Source organism: Bos indicus x Bos taurus, chromosome 5, assembly GCF_003369695.1.
Source record: "Bos indicus x Bos taurus breed Angus x Brahman F1 hybrid chromosome 5, Bos_hybrid_MaternalHap_v2.0, whole genome shotgun sequence".
In the NCBI taxonomy this organism is placed as follows: Eukaryota; Metazoa; Chordata; class Mammalia; order Artiodactyla; family Bovidae; genus Bos; species Bos indicus x Bos taurus.
In genome coordinates, this window is record NC_040080.1 from 92,198,992 (window position 1) to 92,215,622 (window position 16,631).

The 16,631-nt window shown below is 44.1% G+C and overlaps 1 protein-coding gene across 7 annotated transcripts in view; it reads left to right on the forward strand.

Annotated features, from left to right (window-relative positions):
- SCN8A (sodium voltage-gated channel alpha subunit 8) overlaps positions 1–16,631 on the forward strand; it is a 197,048-nt gene that overhangs the window by 171,396 nt on the left and 9,021 nt on the right. For 5 of the 7 annotated variants that reach the window (XM_027542915.1, XM_027542916.1, XM_027542918.1 and 2 more), the window contains exons 21-26: positions 2,952–3,074; positions 9,084–9,368; positions 11,141–11,194; positions 11,694–11,831; positions 12,856–12,960; positions 15,534–15,804. In XM_027542915.1, coding sequence (XP_027398716.1) covers positions 2,952–3,074; positions 9,084–9,368; positions 11,141–11,194; positions 11,694–11,831; positions 12,856–12,960; positions 15,534–15,804 — 976 coding nt within the window. The remainder of the gene's footprint in view (positions 1–2,951; positions 3,075–9,083; positions 9,369–11,140; positions 11,195–11,693; positions 11,832–12,855; positions 12,961–15,533; positions 15,805–16,631) is intronic. The other 2 variants (XM_027542920.1, XM_027542919.1) reach the window with 1 other exon arrangement.

Here is a 16,631-nt window from a genome sequence, read left to right on the forward strand (position 1 = left end):
CGATGCCGGAACCTGTTATCCATCACCTTGTTTGTTCCTCTAATGGATTTTCAGTCTTCCTCATTGCCTCTTGGAGCCTCTAAGAGTACTTTTTAGAATCATGGAGATGATCTAGACAACTTCCAAGATTAACTTTCTTTGTTTATAAGCCACGTGAGTTCCCGGAGACAACATTTTCTTCTGCCCAGGTCCTTGGCTGCCCTGGAGATTGTGTCCTGGAAGAGAATTTCATCATCTTTTCCCAGGGAAATTTACCCCCAGCAGATCCAGAGATTAGCCAGCATATCTGTTCCAGGGATGGGAACTTGCAGAGACGATTCACCTCATCCTGAATTCACTACTGAAAACACTCTGCATTTGGAAATGTTCATGTCATTTTAAAAAAGTCATGCAGTGTCTCCCTTTTCTTCTATGCCTGCAGCCACAGATAGCCTGGATTTTTACTTGCCCTCAGTTCCTTTTCTTTTTCAGGTTTTATTCTTTCCTTAATTCTTTTAAGCAATGTTCTGATTATGTCCAGTGAGTGTTTAACATGGAGACTCAGCAGATTATAAAATTACCACTAACGACTCAGATAGGACGCTTGCCGATGCTGTTTTGGGAGGAGATCTTGGTTAGATTGGTCAGTTGAATAGCAGACCATCTCAGCAGCATTTACAGCCAGCCTCTGAATTGGCATCTATACCTCCTCCACCCTTTTCCCCACTTTGGGCCTATTTATCATCAGAAAAAAGCCTTATATGAAGCTTAGTTTTCTGTAATCTTTACCTGGCATAGTTATGCAGAATTGATTTGGGTATTTTGACCTCGAGTATTTGGTTAAAGTAGCTTACCTTCAGATGTACCCATTCAGGTCTCACTTAAGAATATGAGACAGTGTTAGATGCTTCAGGGTTGAGAGTTGGACGCGCCTGGCAGTCGTAGACAAAAGACAACTCCATGTGGATTCTTACTGTCAATGATGGATGGAGGGAAAATGATTGGCTGGTACTGCTGTGTTCTAGATAAAGCTTTTGAGGCTGTTGTTTTGCACAGAAATTACACTCTGAGCCATCTACCCTTCAAAGAACCTGAGTAGCCGAATAGGGCAGCAGTTCATTCCAGACTTGCTTTGGCTACTGCCTGGGCCTCCAGGGAAGAGGTCTCCATTCATGGATTATTAGGACAGGCATAGCCAAAGGTTCACACTGCTTTAAACTCTGAAACCTCTGAGCCTACTCATCCCTGACCCTCACTAGGCCATTGACCTGCTACTTCTACCCCTGCCAGCCTGCTGCTTAATTATAAATATCTTTGTTTTTAAAAAGAAAAAACTTTTTGTACAGTTCAGAGATACAGAATCTTGAGAAGTAATTCCCTCAGCTAGAGTTTAAAAGCATCAAATGTAACCAAGAACCAAATTGTGGATTGTTTCTCTTTTTTTGACTCTAAATTTGCTTTAAAATATCATCAGTTTAGGCTAAGCCAACCTATAATCATTACTTCCCAGTACAGGGAATTTAAGAATTGTTGATGAGAGCATCTTAACCTATCCCAGACTTGTGGTGCAGTATAAGGGAAATACTTCTCTAAGAAACCCAGAGCCCAAACAGTCTAACTAAAGATATTTCCGGTCGTCTTCCCCCTGAAGAGCTCTGTGTCTCTCAGGTTAGGCCCAGGCAGCCCTCCGTGTAGTTAAGGGATCTGTGGGATAGCCACTCTGCGAGCTCTGGTAGAATAAGGTGGGTTTGCCTCTGTAAAAGCAGGAAAGCATTTGACTGTGACTCCAGGCCTAGACACCAGACTACTTCTCCCCAGTGTGGCAATATACGCAGCTCCAAATTGTGCAGATACCATAATCCTTTATTGGGGTTTTTGTCACCCAGCCAGTGGGGGTGTTGGCCTGTCTGTGGAAGAAAGAGTTCTGCCTGGGAATCAGGAGTTTGGGCCTTTAATCCTGGCTGCAGAACTCCCAGTGTTGATACTGGGCAAATTCTTGTGTGTGGGTCTCAGTTTCCTTATCTGTAAATAAAAAATTCATCCAAGAAGGCTTCCAGCCATTATCCTGATGATAAGAATAAGAGAAGATTTTCCTAGAAAGGTTAGACCTGAGGCCAGTTCTTCTGGGGCTTTGTGGAGAGAAAGTATGGGAATTATAAGGGAAAATATGGATTCAGTTGTCCAGACCTACCCAAGTTCTCATGACCATGAAAGAGCTGTGATTCTAGTTAAAAAGATGGAAGGATTGTTGCAGTTAAAAGTGAGAGAGTCACTTGAGTTCCCATGGAGCCAAAGTTCTGTCAAGAAGTTTCTTCATTTGGTCCTTTTCTTGTTGGGAACTGCAAAGCCTACTATGGTACTCATTGAATCCGTTTCCTTGTTGATGTAGTAACTGATCCAGTTCTCAAACAAATGGTTTCTTGTCAACCAGGAGTCAGAGAGCTTGTCCTTGTTGGAAGTCCGTGGTGAATGAGCTGAGGCGGGGGCAGCCTGTGCGGAGTGTGTGTATTTATCTGTATTCTTTTCCATAGGTACCATTAAATTTGTCTGGCTTAATTTAATGGGAACTTCTGGGACCTGCAGAGACTGTAAAGGGCGAGGGTAAGGTTTTTGTCATCTGTTCAGGCTCCTCTCCTTCCAATGGAACTTCCTCATTCCCCCTATCCCGTCAGCCTCTTCCCTTTGCCAGTTTGTATGTTTGTTCTTCTGCCCTCTCTCGACGTTCTCTTCCCTTTGTGTTTTTTTCTTCTGCCTCAACCACCTTTCCTTCCAGGTCGTTTGAGTCCAAGTTGAAGTAGGCAGCTGGTGTAACGCACTTCCTCTTCCGGGGGGGGCGGGGCCCAGTCTGTGTAATCAGGGCTAGGGGTTTTATTCTAACACTCTGGATCCTCTGTTTCTTTTTTGTTGTTGTTGCTGTTTTATCTTTTGTTTCCTTTGTTTTGTTTTTGTTTTTCTCTTCTGTTTCCGTGTAGGTCTCTTTAGTCAGCCTTATAGCTAATGCCCTGGGCTACTCGGAACTAGGTGCCATAAAGTCCCTTAGGACCCTAAGAGCTTTGAGACCCTTAAGAGCCTTATCACGATTTGAAGGGATGAGGGTAAGATACTAAGAGCAGCTGATCCTTCTGCATGCCAGTGGAAACTGTTGAAGCATGCTAGAACTGATCACACGGTGGGAAGATCATTCAAACACGAATTCTGTGATGCAGCTGCTGTCTTGATCCTCCACTCTCTCTCCCCCGCACCTGCCCTGTGCGAAGGGGACTCACATTAAGCTGCCTCATCATATTAATACTGGCCCCACCCCCAACAACATGCCATCGCAGACCATGTTAACATTGGCTATTCTCATTTGGCCTGGCTTACCTGTAGCACTTGGGGCGGCTTTCTGGGCTGTTGATTTAATAGGGAGAATCACCAGGTGCAAAGAAGGGGAATTGTCACCCACAGACTCACTGAAAAGCAGAGGCCACAGACAGGGAGAGTGCTGGATAGGGGTGTGGGCCAGGTGGGGACCGTGGCCTTGGAGTCGCTGAGAAAGCAGCTGAGAAGGGGCTGGAAGCTGGGACGGTAGGCCTGGAAATGGGGACGGAACAGAATTTGGCATGACCCTGGGAAAAGAAATGCTTTTCTTTCTATTCTGATTCCTCTTATTGCACCTTGTTGTTCTCAGCCCAGTCCCATAAGGACTGGCAGCCTCTGTCTGATAGCAAAGCTTTCCTCCTCATCCCCTACCCCTCTGCCCATGCTCTCTGGTCCCCTGTTGTAACACTGCTAAAACAACAACCAGGTACAATGATAGATGGCTATCAGCTAATTCATCTGAAATTTCTCAACCCCAGCTGTTACCTGCTTGGGCAATACTCCACCCAAATCCAAACAGTGCAAGGTGCTGTCACCCTGCCAACTGAGAAATAAGCCTTCCTCTTTTGGTGCCTTTTTGCTGTCTCTCTTGGTTTAAAAAATTTTTGTGTGTGGGCACATGTATGTGCATGAGCACACACATAGTCAGTTTCCTAAAATCAAATGGACAACTGGCTGTTGATGGTAATAGTTGTCCGGTGGTAATCAGAGAGGTCTGTTATACTTAACGAGACCAAGAAAACTCACTTTAATTCAGATGTTGAATACATGCAGGAGAGCAAACCAGAGGATATTTTTTAAATATGCAGAGATCAAACATTAAACTGTTGGAATGACCCACACAGAGCAAGACTGCTCAGGGAAACTAGGTACCAGAGCAGTACTGCGTCACTCCGTTCTCATCTCTGGGTTCCTGGCCACTGTTTCATGAAGCCACCCGCATCTGCCCAGGAGGATGAACATCTCCCTTGGCCTTGGGGATTTTATTATTTTAGTTTATGCAGACAAATGCTTTCTGTAAGACGTTTGCATTTCTGCTGTAGCACAGTCACAGTTTGGTTTACTCAATAGAACCTTTCTGCAGCCCACCTGAAACCATCTGCAGGAAGGTCCGTTCCACAGCAGCATACATTTATTTGAATTAAGGAAAAAAAGTTGGGATTCTAAGTCTTTCTCCCACAGATAAAAGATTTTAGAATGTGTGCAATTAGGTCATTGTTATGCTTAGGCTAAATGTAAGTAGGGAGAGAGTCTATTGAAGAGGGCTTAGCATTTTAGGGGGCTCTGGTGTCATTGAAGATAGGGTTAAAATGCTCTTCCCTCCTCCCCAACCTTCCTACTATTTTCAGAAGAGGTTAGTTAAATATTTTAAATAAGTTGTACTACTTTTGTTAGGAGAAGGCAATGGCACCCCACTCCAGTACTTTTGCCTGGAAAATCCCATGGATGGAAGAGCCTGGAAGGCTGCAGTCCATGGGGTCACTGAGGGTCAGACACGACTGAGCGACTTCACTTTCACTTTTCACTTTCATGCATTGGAGAAGGAAATGGCAACCCACTCCAGTGTTCTTGCCTGGAGAATCCCAGGGGCAGGGGAGCCTGGTGGGCTGCCGTCTATGGGGTCACACAGAGTCGGACACGACTGAAGTGACTTAGCAATAGCAATAGTTTTGTTATAGAGCTGATCATCCATTTTGTTGACTGAAGGCAATAATTGCAACATTGTGCCTCAACTCAGTAGCCTGTGATCCTCCACCATGCCCCAGGATGGGTCCCAGATCTCCTAAAGTGAAACCAGTGATACCCAAAGAAAGCCTGAAAAAGAGATGCCCAGTTGACACTTGCTACAATCTTTCTCCGTCTGGGAGCCCATTACTGCCAGTCCCACCCAGTGGCAGAGGTAGCCCTCATTGACCAGCTGTGGCCAGTTGACTCACAAGGACCTTGTGTGAATAGTCTGAACACCAGGGCCCTTCTGGTGGCCACACCTCTTCCCTTTAGCTCCTCCCCCTTTCCTCTCCTTTCCTGGACTCCCCGTTTCATTCCTTCAAAACTTGTCAGCTTTCAAGTTGTTTAGGAATGCAGGGATCTGGAATGGGTGACCTTTGAATAGAAAGTTTTATTTGAAAAGCATTAACAAAGGTTTTTTTGAGATGAGATAATTAGGGCAGGCGCAAGTTTGAACCCAAAATCAGGCTTTGAAACAGTAGACATTCAGTAAGGAAAGTTCTGGTAACGGATGACCCCACCTTTGGTTGACTCCAGTCATCGACAGCATGGCCATTTCTGGTTGGGCCGGAGGTGAGGGCTTATGACCCGTTCCTGGGCAGCAGTCCCCCAGCCCTTTTGTGCAAGACCTGCAAGAAGGGAAGAGTGAATTTGCCTGAGCTTATTGTAAGTCCCCCAGTAATAAGCAGGGTCAGGGATTGACGTTGCGTTTGAACGTTGCCCTTCCACAGGGATGTGTTTTCTACTTCTTGGTTTGGGTCCTTGGGTGTGCCACCACTTGAGAGACTACCCTTAGAAAACGTTAAACAAGAACTAAATACATCAACGCAGATGGACTCAACTGTCACTGTGCTGCTCCAGTGAGAGGCTCAGACCTTCACTTGTGAGGGAACATAAGGCCCTAGCTTGTCCTGGGACCCTGACTTCAGACTCTTCCTCAAACCAAAGACCAGAACACTGAAATACTCATGCTGTTGGCAAAGGAATACTTAATGTAGTTCTTTGCTTTTCTCTCCTCCATAGTAATCTTCATTTAAGGACTGTGCTGTGCTATTAGATTTTTGAGGGCACACAATAGTAATGCTATGAAACATGCATGCATTTCTGTTGATTGTCAGTACCTAGTTGTCCATTAAAGCCATGTTCCCTCTGCCATGTGTTAAAAGCTATTTGACAGATTTTATGGTATTTAATGAGTATTTATAGTATTTAATGTTCCAGGCATTATAGAGAAGACAAAAATGCTGAAAGAATTAGTACACGTGGGAATTTTTCATCAATGAGATTTGTATCAATTGCTAAATATAAACTTCTATTGAAAAAAGTAGCTTTATAGATTGCTAGATCCTAGCTTTAAGTAATATTTGTATACCTGATCTTTAAAAATAATTTCATCATAATTAAAAACAATATAGAGTAATTTGAGCTATTAGAGGGCAGAAGAGGAGATCCAATTATGTAACTATCCTTGGAAACTTAAGTTGTCACTTTTATACATAGATACCTGTAGTATAAGAGTTAAAATAAGAAAGCATATTTTCTTGTTCTTTGGTTGCTGAGAATATTAAGCTAATGTTCACAAGGAAGAATTATTAGAAATGTCATCAACTCTCTACTGTTCTGTTCATGAAATGAAGCTAAGTTCTTCTTTGATTATAATGAAAGTACATTTCATTATAAGTGAAAGCACATTTACATCTTTAAGTACACATTGGACTTTATGGGATTTCAATGTCCTGTGTATCACAGAACACCCAGTAAATACTTTTGTGTATCGATTCCTATGTGCAGATCTGTGAGTATAACAGTGAAAGTAGCTGATTATTCTTCCCTGCTGTAAATATTACCCCATACTTGACTGTAAGACACAGACACCATGCAGGACAGGTTAGACTGGGTTAAGGTAGCCAGAAGAGTTCCTGGAGGAGGTATATTCTGACTTGATATAAAAAGCAAGATTTCTAGGTTTCAGATCTTTGGGGACCAACTTCCATATTGCAGACCTGTGATGGTCTAATAGAAGGTCATTATCTCTCATCCAAGCTCTGCTGCAAAATGCTGTCACACAGACTGGAGCTTTTGAAACTTTACATAACCTACTCTCTTACTTTTGAGAAATAATTATTTCATTTGTAGGTCATCCTCCTTTTGCCTGTTCTTTTGCACATTTCATTGCCTCATAGTGCTCCCATCAAAGGGTGAACAGCTATAGAAAGAGGTTAAATTCAAGTCTGATCACCTGACAAATTTGGTAACATAAGCAAAATATGAGTATCATTCTCAAAAATAACCTTGGGGAGTTTCCAGATTTCAGATATCCTGGCTCTCCTTGTTCAAAGTGATGAAGAATGCAAGTATAATTATTTTATTCTAAGGACAAAACTGTTAGATCTAAAAGAGATTTCTTGGTCTAAGAATTAAGAAATAACTGCCTCTCAGTCTAAAGGCCTTCTTAACATGAATTGGAGAAGCACAAAACTAATATTTTAATTTAAGGGAGAGTGACTCCTTAGCAGAGTATCATTGCCTTTCTGATAGAGGACAGAAGAGACAGCTCTTCTCAGCCACATGTGCCAATGAGTGGCATTACAATCTAAGGCGCAACAGAGATGAGGAAAATCGGATCCCGCTCAGGCTCAAACTAGAGCCCAGAGCTGCCCCCTGGTGTTCCTTGTACAGCACAGCCCTTTAAGCCCTTTGGTCCTGTGCTGGTTGGCAGCGGACCCTATCTTCTTCCCTACACCGAAAAACGGGTGCAGGAGTGTGGTGATACTTGTCACCTTCTTCTAACAAAACATGAGAAGAGTTTGTTTATATACAGGATCTCTATTTTAACTCCACTTATCCTCCAAGGATGCTAGAAAAGAAAAACATGCTTCCCATTTCAGGGTCACCTGTCTGGGCCTTAGCAGTCCTGCTTAAGACAACAGCAAGTAAGAATCAGGGCAGGAATGATCGCCAGCATTGTTTTCTGTCCCGCTACCTGAATGCTATTTTTGTAAGCACTTTGAACTCGTCTAGTGAAAACCACTACAACAGTGGAAGTACTGTCTAGCTCTTCTCATCTAAGTTATGACGCAAAGTTAAAAACAACCCAGAAACTTAGATTCCTAATGGGACTTCTTTTCCTTTTTTTTTCATTCCTGAGTCTACTGTAGTCAGTGGTTTTTAACAATAAGCCAGTTTGGAGGGTTTCAAGAGCGACGATCTAACCCAAAACTCTCCAAAAAACCCTTTTTCCAGTAGTACATTGTGAAGAGTCAAGTCAAACCCGGGATTGACCAGAGAGATATCAGCATTAGCCAAGCAGGGGCCGACTCAGACTGAGAAGCCTGCAAAGTCAGAAAGATAAAAAGACTGAAGAAGAATAATGAACCTTGCGTGAAAAACACAACTGTTCAGATTTTGTTTTATACTGTTTGGTAGAGGGAATATAGCTTTTTTTTTTTTTTTTTTTTTTTCTTGAGCCTGCAAAATGATGCATGCTCAGCTCTTGCCTGAAGTAAGATAACTGGCCTTGCATAGTCATAAAAGAGACTTTATGTACTGTCAAGTGATTCACTGCTAACCCTTCAGGGTAGTTCTCTGTGGTTTTGAGCAATCTCACCTTGATTTGCAGAGGGGGAATGTCTCTGGAAAGGCAGCTGGCGAGCTTGAAATCACTCAGATTGTCCTGTGAGGGCCATATTTCATGAGTTGGTAAGAAGGAAGACTAGACAATGAAATGATTTTTTCAGTCCCAGATTGGTGCCTAGGAGAAAGACCTAGGTCAACTTGGGCAGGGGAATTTGTGTTCCCTAAAGAAGTAATTTTTAGAATTCCCCAAAGTATATTTCAGAGAAATACAAAATTTTGGTCCTGTTTATGGATCTGTCTGACTACCCTAATTCCAAAGGGAACATAATGTTTCCATAGTCATAACAAGCCATACAGTGTCATTCCCGCCCTGGAAATCAAAAGAGTGCGCGTGCCTGTACTTCTTGCCGACACTCAGCGACCTCCCCCTTCCAACGCAGGTGGTGGTGAATGCCTTGGTGGGCGCCATCCCCTCCATCATGAATGTGCTGCTGGTGTGTCTCATCTTCTGGCTGATTTTCAGCATCATGGGAGTTAACCTGTTTGCGGGAAAGTACCACTATTGCTTTAATGAGTCTTCTGAGATCCGATTTGAAATTGAAGATGTCAACAATAAAACAGAGTGCGAAAAGCTCATGGAGGGGAACAACACAGAAATCAGATGGAAGAACGTGAAGATCAACTTTGACAATGTTGGGGCAGGATATCTGGCGCTTCTTCAAGTGGTAAGATTGTTTTCAGTCCTGTGAGAATTGGACAGCTAGCAGAAATCTCCTTTCGTTCTTTTTCAACCCTATGTCCAGAATCAGGGTTGCTCTTAAGTAAGGGGTCACTGTCATTTCCCAAAGCAGATCCAGGGAGACACCTCTCCTGAGTACTGTGAGGTCTCTGAGACCTCAGTCAAGGGAATCTGTCATTGTGCTCAGAAGTTGAGTTCTGCTTAGCAAATAAGGATTTCTGCAACACAGTAAGGTTGCAGAGAGATCACCTTCTTTCTCCAGGACAGAAGTATGTAGTTAAAGAGAAAATAGGTAAGTCACAGACCAAAAAGAAAAAAAGGGCAATTTTGATGGAGCAGAACAATCCCACATTAACTGCTATGCCAGAGTTAACTGAAGAATATGACAATATGGTGGTGCTATGATGCTGCCACTATGTCATCTCAACTGCAGAGAAGGGTCTCCATGTATCACAGCAAGAAATGAAGCATTTCATCATGTCTAGTTTTCTCTCTCTCTCTGGCCAATTTTCTGGAGTGTTTGACAGGATAGTATGATGCAATGAAAACTCCTGGGCTTTGAAATCAGATGTAGGTTTGAGCCACACTCTGACATTTATTGGATATGTAACCTTGGACAAATTACTCAACCTCCCTGAGTCTTTTTCTTCATCTCTTAAATTTGAATAGTAATACCTTGCATGGTAGTTAAGAGGATTCATGGTGATTTATTAACATTCCCTAACAATGCCTGGCACACAGCAGGCATGTGCTTAATTAATAGTGTTTGCTCTTACGTTTCTTTGTTACTATTACAACTGTTTTTACATCATATAGTTTCTGGGAGGATTAAATGTGATAGTGCAGGTGAAGCACTCAACTCAGCCTTGAGTGTAGTAAACTCTTAACTATTAGCTAGAAGGAGGCGGAGTTAATGGGATGAGCAGGGGTTTATCCCATTCCACAGCTCTTTAGTTGTTCTGTCCCGGTTCAAAAAATTGGACCCACAGATTGAACCAGAATTGGAGCAGCTTCAAGAAACCAGTGCCCATTAGCTGGCCAAATGTTGTATTGAGTCCCCACCATATGCTAGGCACTGTGCTTGGGCATTACCAGGGCCATCAGATGAATAAAGAACTGCCCAGGCCCTGAGAAAACTTAGAATCTGGTTGAGTTACTTAAATGGTAAACATGGAGGCTGTTAAATTGGTTACCCATATTAGTTTCCAAAATCAGGTTAGGCACAATGGGAGAATTGAGTAGGGGCTGCCTAGGATAAAGCCGGTATTGCCACTACAGTAGGGTAAATGTGTGTTACTGAAGAGGGAAAAGTTCTAATTGAGGTTTTTTCTTAGTGAAACTATGAATTTTTCAAACCCCCATTACTTGTTTCACACGGTTTTAAAAATGACTCCTTCATAAAAGAGGGGTAAGTTCTAAGTAACATCAGTAGATCCCTGCCATTCATAAATACGAGTTTGCCCTTGCTTTAGGCAACCTTCTTAGACTCATTCTGAAGACCTTTTGTAAAAGTGTTGGCTCAACTACCATTGTCAACATGTTCCTTTGCCAGACTTTGATGTTATACTCAGGGACTTAGACAAAGCTCCCATGGGATCTGTATTAACAAACAGAAAATTTCTGCGTCCACTTGAGGCTGCACCCAAACTCCCCAACTTGTGTTCTCACAGAACCTAAGCCTGCCTTTTCGACCCTACCTAGACTCCCACCCACCCACCCGCTAACAGGCACAGTCTAATGACTGACTCTGTTTGCCAGGCAACCTTCAAAGGCTGGATGGACATCATGTATGCAGCCGTAGATTCCCGAAAGGTAAGGATATACCTGGTGAGATCACAGCCTTCTTAAATGATTAGAAAGCTCATGGCATGGTGAAGCTCAGTCAAGAGAGAGAGAAAGGGTTAGAACAGTTACTGCTTGTCTTATTGATTATAGATCACTTTCCCCCTCTCAGTGAGTTATCAATCACTCTCTTCCAGTGGCTCCAGATGGTTAGGCTGTTGGCTTTCACCTGACCCTCATGGAGCTGTCTCCTCTTCAGTGCTGATTTGAACTAAGTGTGGCTCCGAGCAGACAGCCCTCCCTTCTCCTTCCCCTCCCAGTTTGCATATTTTCCACCTATGTCCTGGCAGGAATAACACCTTCTCAGGGCAGGACCTGCCAGTGTGGAAAAGCAGACAGAATCTAGGGCTGCCACCCAGCTTGCTCAGCGGCTCAAGTGGTTGATGTAGCTGATGGCCTTGGCGTGTCAAAATCTATCTGATCCCCCAAGCTAGGAGCTGACTCTCTTTTCTCTCCTGTCCTTTGACAGCCTGATGAGCAGCCTAAGTATGAGGACAACATCTACATGTACATCTACTTTGTCATCTTCATCATCTTCGGCTCCTTCTTCACCCTGAACCTGTTCATTGGTGTCATCATTGATAACTTCAATCAACAAAAGAAAAAGATAGGTCTCCTCCCCGCATTGCCAGTGGCCAGAGGTCAACCCAGACGAGAGGCACTTCTGTCCCTCTGTCTGGAGAAAAAGGCCTCTCTTTCTTTAGAATCCACATCACGACGTCACTGTGGCACAGCCTCACAGTACTGTAGGCCCAGCCAGCTCGTTGTCTTCTGCTGGATTTTGCAGTGTGAGGTTTTCCACACTTATTAGACCAAACCAGCAATTTACTGGTACCAAATTTACTAGCAGTTCTTGAGGCTCTTTACTGGGTTTGACCTCCCACCAGAGGGAGGTTGGGTCCCAGAGGGTCTAGCAACAGCTGAGAAGGAAAGCAGCAGATGAACAGCTTAAGTTAGAAGTAGAAACTGTCTCGTTTTGGCATTATCTTTGTTCCTCCCTGGACCACCAGCACTTTGGGATTTGAGAGATCAACCTTGGAAAGCTCCTTCCTCACTTGTCCCAGATGGTTACTTTTTCTAAAGCAAATTGAAAAGATTACTCTTGTCATTCGTTTTCTAAATCAAGTCTGTCCCAACAGACTCCAAGGAACTTCTCAAATTGCTCCCACCAAGATTTCTAAATTTTTAATATTGTCGGAAATGGGCCACTAGCTAGAACTTGAAAATCCTTTCATTTTATTTATTTTTTTCCTTTCATTTTAAAATGTCTTTTTTAAGAATTGTATTAGGAAGCAGGCCCCCCAAAATTTATGAAGATGCATTTAGAATCATAGCTCTCAAATTTACCCTTCCCTGAGGGTCTGTCAGTCTATTCTCTTCCTTCCTTCCTTCCCATCTCCTAGCAGGTCTCAGAAATCCCAACCTGAAAACAAAGACAGGTATATTTTTGAATTAGAATAGTTGTCAGGTCTTCCTCACTCTGGGACAGCCGTTAGCTAAACTGACCTCTGGCTTAAGAGGGTGACCCCTGGTTTACAGTGAAGGGCGTAAGGCCTTCCGGGTTCCCAGGGCTGCACCTACAGCATGTAAGAGCCAGTTGTAATTGCGCATCCTCTTTTTCCCTCCTTTACTTTGGAGGTCAGGACATCTTCATGACCGAAGAACAGAAGAAGTACTACAATGCCATGAAAAAGCTGGGCTCAAAGAAACCACAGAAGCCCATCCCCCGCCCTCTGGTGAGTTCACTGTACCGGCCCAGGGCAGGTGAGACTCCATATGAAGAAAGACACGGCGGAGTTACTGCAGAGAAAGGAGGGGGCAAATGAGGGGCGGCCTGTGCCCTCCAGTCCGCCCCTCGCTGTCCATCCACAAGATCTAAGGAAGGGAATTTCCTGGCGGTCCAGTAGTTAGGACTCTGTGCTTTCACCTTCAAGGGCACGGGTTCAGTCCCTGGTCAGGAAACTAAGACCCTGTCATGTGGAGTGGCCAAAAACGAAAAGATCTGAGGAAGAAGGGAGGATGGGTTATGGTATGGGGTGACCTTTGCATTTGCACCCAGCCTTTTCTCGGAGCCTTCCTTGGGAATGGCAACAGAGAATCGACATGTTGACCACATTGGCTCTTGCCTTGGTAGAGAGATGTTTGTTTTAAGAGACCACCTAAAAATTAACAGCAGAATGTGCAGTGAAAGCTGATCTCTTTCCTATAAGTACAAGATAGGATTTGGTCATTATTTTCTCCATGCTCTCCTTAACAAGTAAGTCTTTGCAGGGATGTGCCTGAAAGTGAAAATAATTTGTGAGAGCAGGAGAAGGTGAAACTAGGGAAGTCAGATGGCCTGATTTCCTCCCTTGAACGGAGCCTTTTGTAAAACAGACTTGGGGACAGGGATTCTGCATGGCCCTTGTGTTGGGGATTGTCCTCTTGCTTCAAAGTAGGAGATGCTATGTTCCTGAAGCCGTACACCCTGCTAGGTGGGATGTGACCCCCAAAAGCCAGGCTCAAAGTTCCATCTTCTGTAACTTTTATTTAAAGTAACTTTTTATTTAAAATAAAAATTTAAAAACCTACAGCAGAACTCTTAAAAGCGTACCTGACAACCTAATTTGTAAAAATAAAAGTGGGGCTATTTTGTTTGAGTCAAGAAGGGGAGTCCCAGTTTTGGGCCAGTCTTCTGAGAAGAGCAAAAAACAAGAATGGATGTCTGAGAGCCTTTTCCTGACTTAGCCCCACATACCCTATTCCTGGCGACCTCCTCTCCCCAATTTCTGAGGGCGAGGAAAGCCCTTCCTCACTGCAGAACAGTTTGAAAACCACCAAGTTAAGTAATCCTAAGAAGAAGCATATGCTTAAGTGCCTAGGTACCCCAAAAAATCAGGGAGCTCTTAAGAAAGAGAACGTTTTCTATTATTTCTTTGATGTTAGTTTCCACAGTGTGATAGAAGTGTGGCCAAAGGGAATGGAAGAGGGCTGACATTTCTAAAGCTCTGTTCAGTACTTTGTACATGGGAGCCTGCGTGTGTTTTCTCCCCCACTAACAGAAATGCTCAGTGTGGTAGGAAGTGTTAATAGTTATTCCACAAATAGTTACACATCTCCTACTGTGTACCAAGCACTATGCAAAAAGTGATCAAATTTAGACACCACCATCATGGAGCTTACAGTATAGTGGGGCTACAGATAATAAATAAGTAACCAACAGTAATTATAAAATGTGGAATGTTGTGAGAAAAAAAAAATGCACTGAAGGACCATGATAGAAAATAATGGAAGCCTGGCGTGGAGGATCTCTTCCAACAGAGTTGGGTCTATTTGAGCGGATGAAAAGGAGTCAGAATCCCAGGGAACAAGATCCTGGAAAAGCAAATGAGGCCTTAAAAGTGGGAAATATTAGTGTGGCCAGGTGGTGATGAACTAGAGGTGGGGGGTGTGAGGTGAGCAAGACCAGACTGTGGTAGGCACTTTTAAACCAGGTTAACCAGAGGAATTTTGTTGCAAGCCTGATGGGAAACCGGTGAGAGGTTTTAAGTAGGAGAGTGATGTGATCCATTTCTGTTTTTAAGTAATCGACACTTGCCACTGTGTGGAGACTGTGTTGGATAAGGGCAAGAGAATAAGCGGGAAGACCAATCAGGAGACCCTTCTAGAGGTCCAGAGGGAAGACTGTGGTGGCTTAGGCTAGAGTAGGGCAACAGGAATGGAATGAAGTGGATGAATTCAAGGAAGAATCAACAGGGTCTGCAGTGCATTGAATGAGGGATGAGGGAAAGGGAAGAGCAAGAATGACCCTTAGATTTCTGGCTTAGATACTGGATGAATAATCGCAGTGAGAAAGGAGCAGGTTGGGGGATGGTGGGAGAAAGGACTTGTTGAGCTCAAGATGCTTATGCAGTGCCAAGCAAACAGCCCAGGAGTTCGGAGGAAAGCTACAAGCTGGACGAGAAAACGCTTGGGAAACTAAGTGTAGAGGTAATGTGTGAGCAGTAGGAAAAGATGGCAGGTGAGCTCTCCAGGGAAGGAAGAAGAGATGAAGGGAGAGCAGAAATGGCCGGCAAATGAGACCAAAAAGGGACAGCTGGAGACGCAGGAAGGCACACGGAAGCATGTGATGGCATAAAGAAAAGAGTGGTGATTTCAAAGAGCTCTTGATGAGGGAACGTTGACAGTAGTCTTTGTCCATTTCCTGCTGCCGGCCAGCACTGCAACCGAGAAAGCAGAGAGAACTTGGATTCACAGGGAGGCAGCTCCCACAGTCTGCTGGGGAAGGTTTTCAAGAAGCCTTTTCTGTCTTTCCTCCCTCCCCACCCAGAACAAAATCCAAGGGATCGTCTTTGATTTTGTCACTCAACAAGCCTTCGACATTGTTATCATGATGCTCATTTGCCTTAACATGGTGACGATGATGGTGGAGACAGATACTCAGAGCAAGCAGATGGAGAACATCCTCTACTGGATCAACCTGGTCTTCGTCATCTTCTTCACCTGTGAGTGTGTGCTCAAAATGTTTGCCTTGCGGCACTACTACTTCACCATTGGCTGGAACATCTTCGACTTCGTGGTGGTCATCCTCTCCATTGTGGGTGAGTGGGGCAGGAGGGGCAGGGGAGGGGACCCGGCTGACCCTGAGGATGGGATTCCTGGGAGTGCAGCGAATGACATGCGGCCGAGGGGCCCGCAGGGTTACCCCCACGGTGCCCTCAGTCATCTTGTGGGGCTGCCCACATCGCTGACATGGGTCAGCGAGTGTCTGTGAATGTTCACGGTAGTCTTGGATTCCAAATTCTGTGGTTGAAGAGGGGGAAACGATTAGATTTGGTTCTTGCTTTCAAAGAGTTTACATTCTAACAGGGAAAAAAAAAATTGTATTTTAAAATCTATCAGTAGCAGTGTAACGTGAAAAAAGCCCTGGTAAGAGATTGTTACATTGGATGTTAATGAGAATTCTGGTGATGGTGGCTGTGTCAACACTTCGGCTGTTGCCAACACTCATTTACTACAATTTTATGGTGCTGAGTAGTTTGAGAGTTTCTTCACTTGTGTTATCTCATTATGACAGCCCAGGAATCAAGGTATTTTATTATCTTTGCTGTGAAGATGTCCAGAGTCACTCAACTCAGAGGTGGCAGAGACAGAATTCAAAAGTTGGTTTTTAACAGTGACTTTGTGGCATTTGTTTTAACCAACAAAGGGCCTGGAAGGGCTGGTGTCCTGGCAGGCAGTGGAAATGCTGTCCTATTGACCACCCTCCTCAAAATTTCCCTGCCTTCCTCACAGGCTTCTCAAATGATGCCACACTGCCTTGGTCCCAGGTGGGTGTAACTCGAGCCAGAGTGCCCGAGACAGGGAACCGGTCCCAGAGCTGAGGTGGTGACTGTGGCCACCAGAAGGCAACTGTCCTCCCACTGTC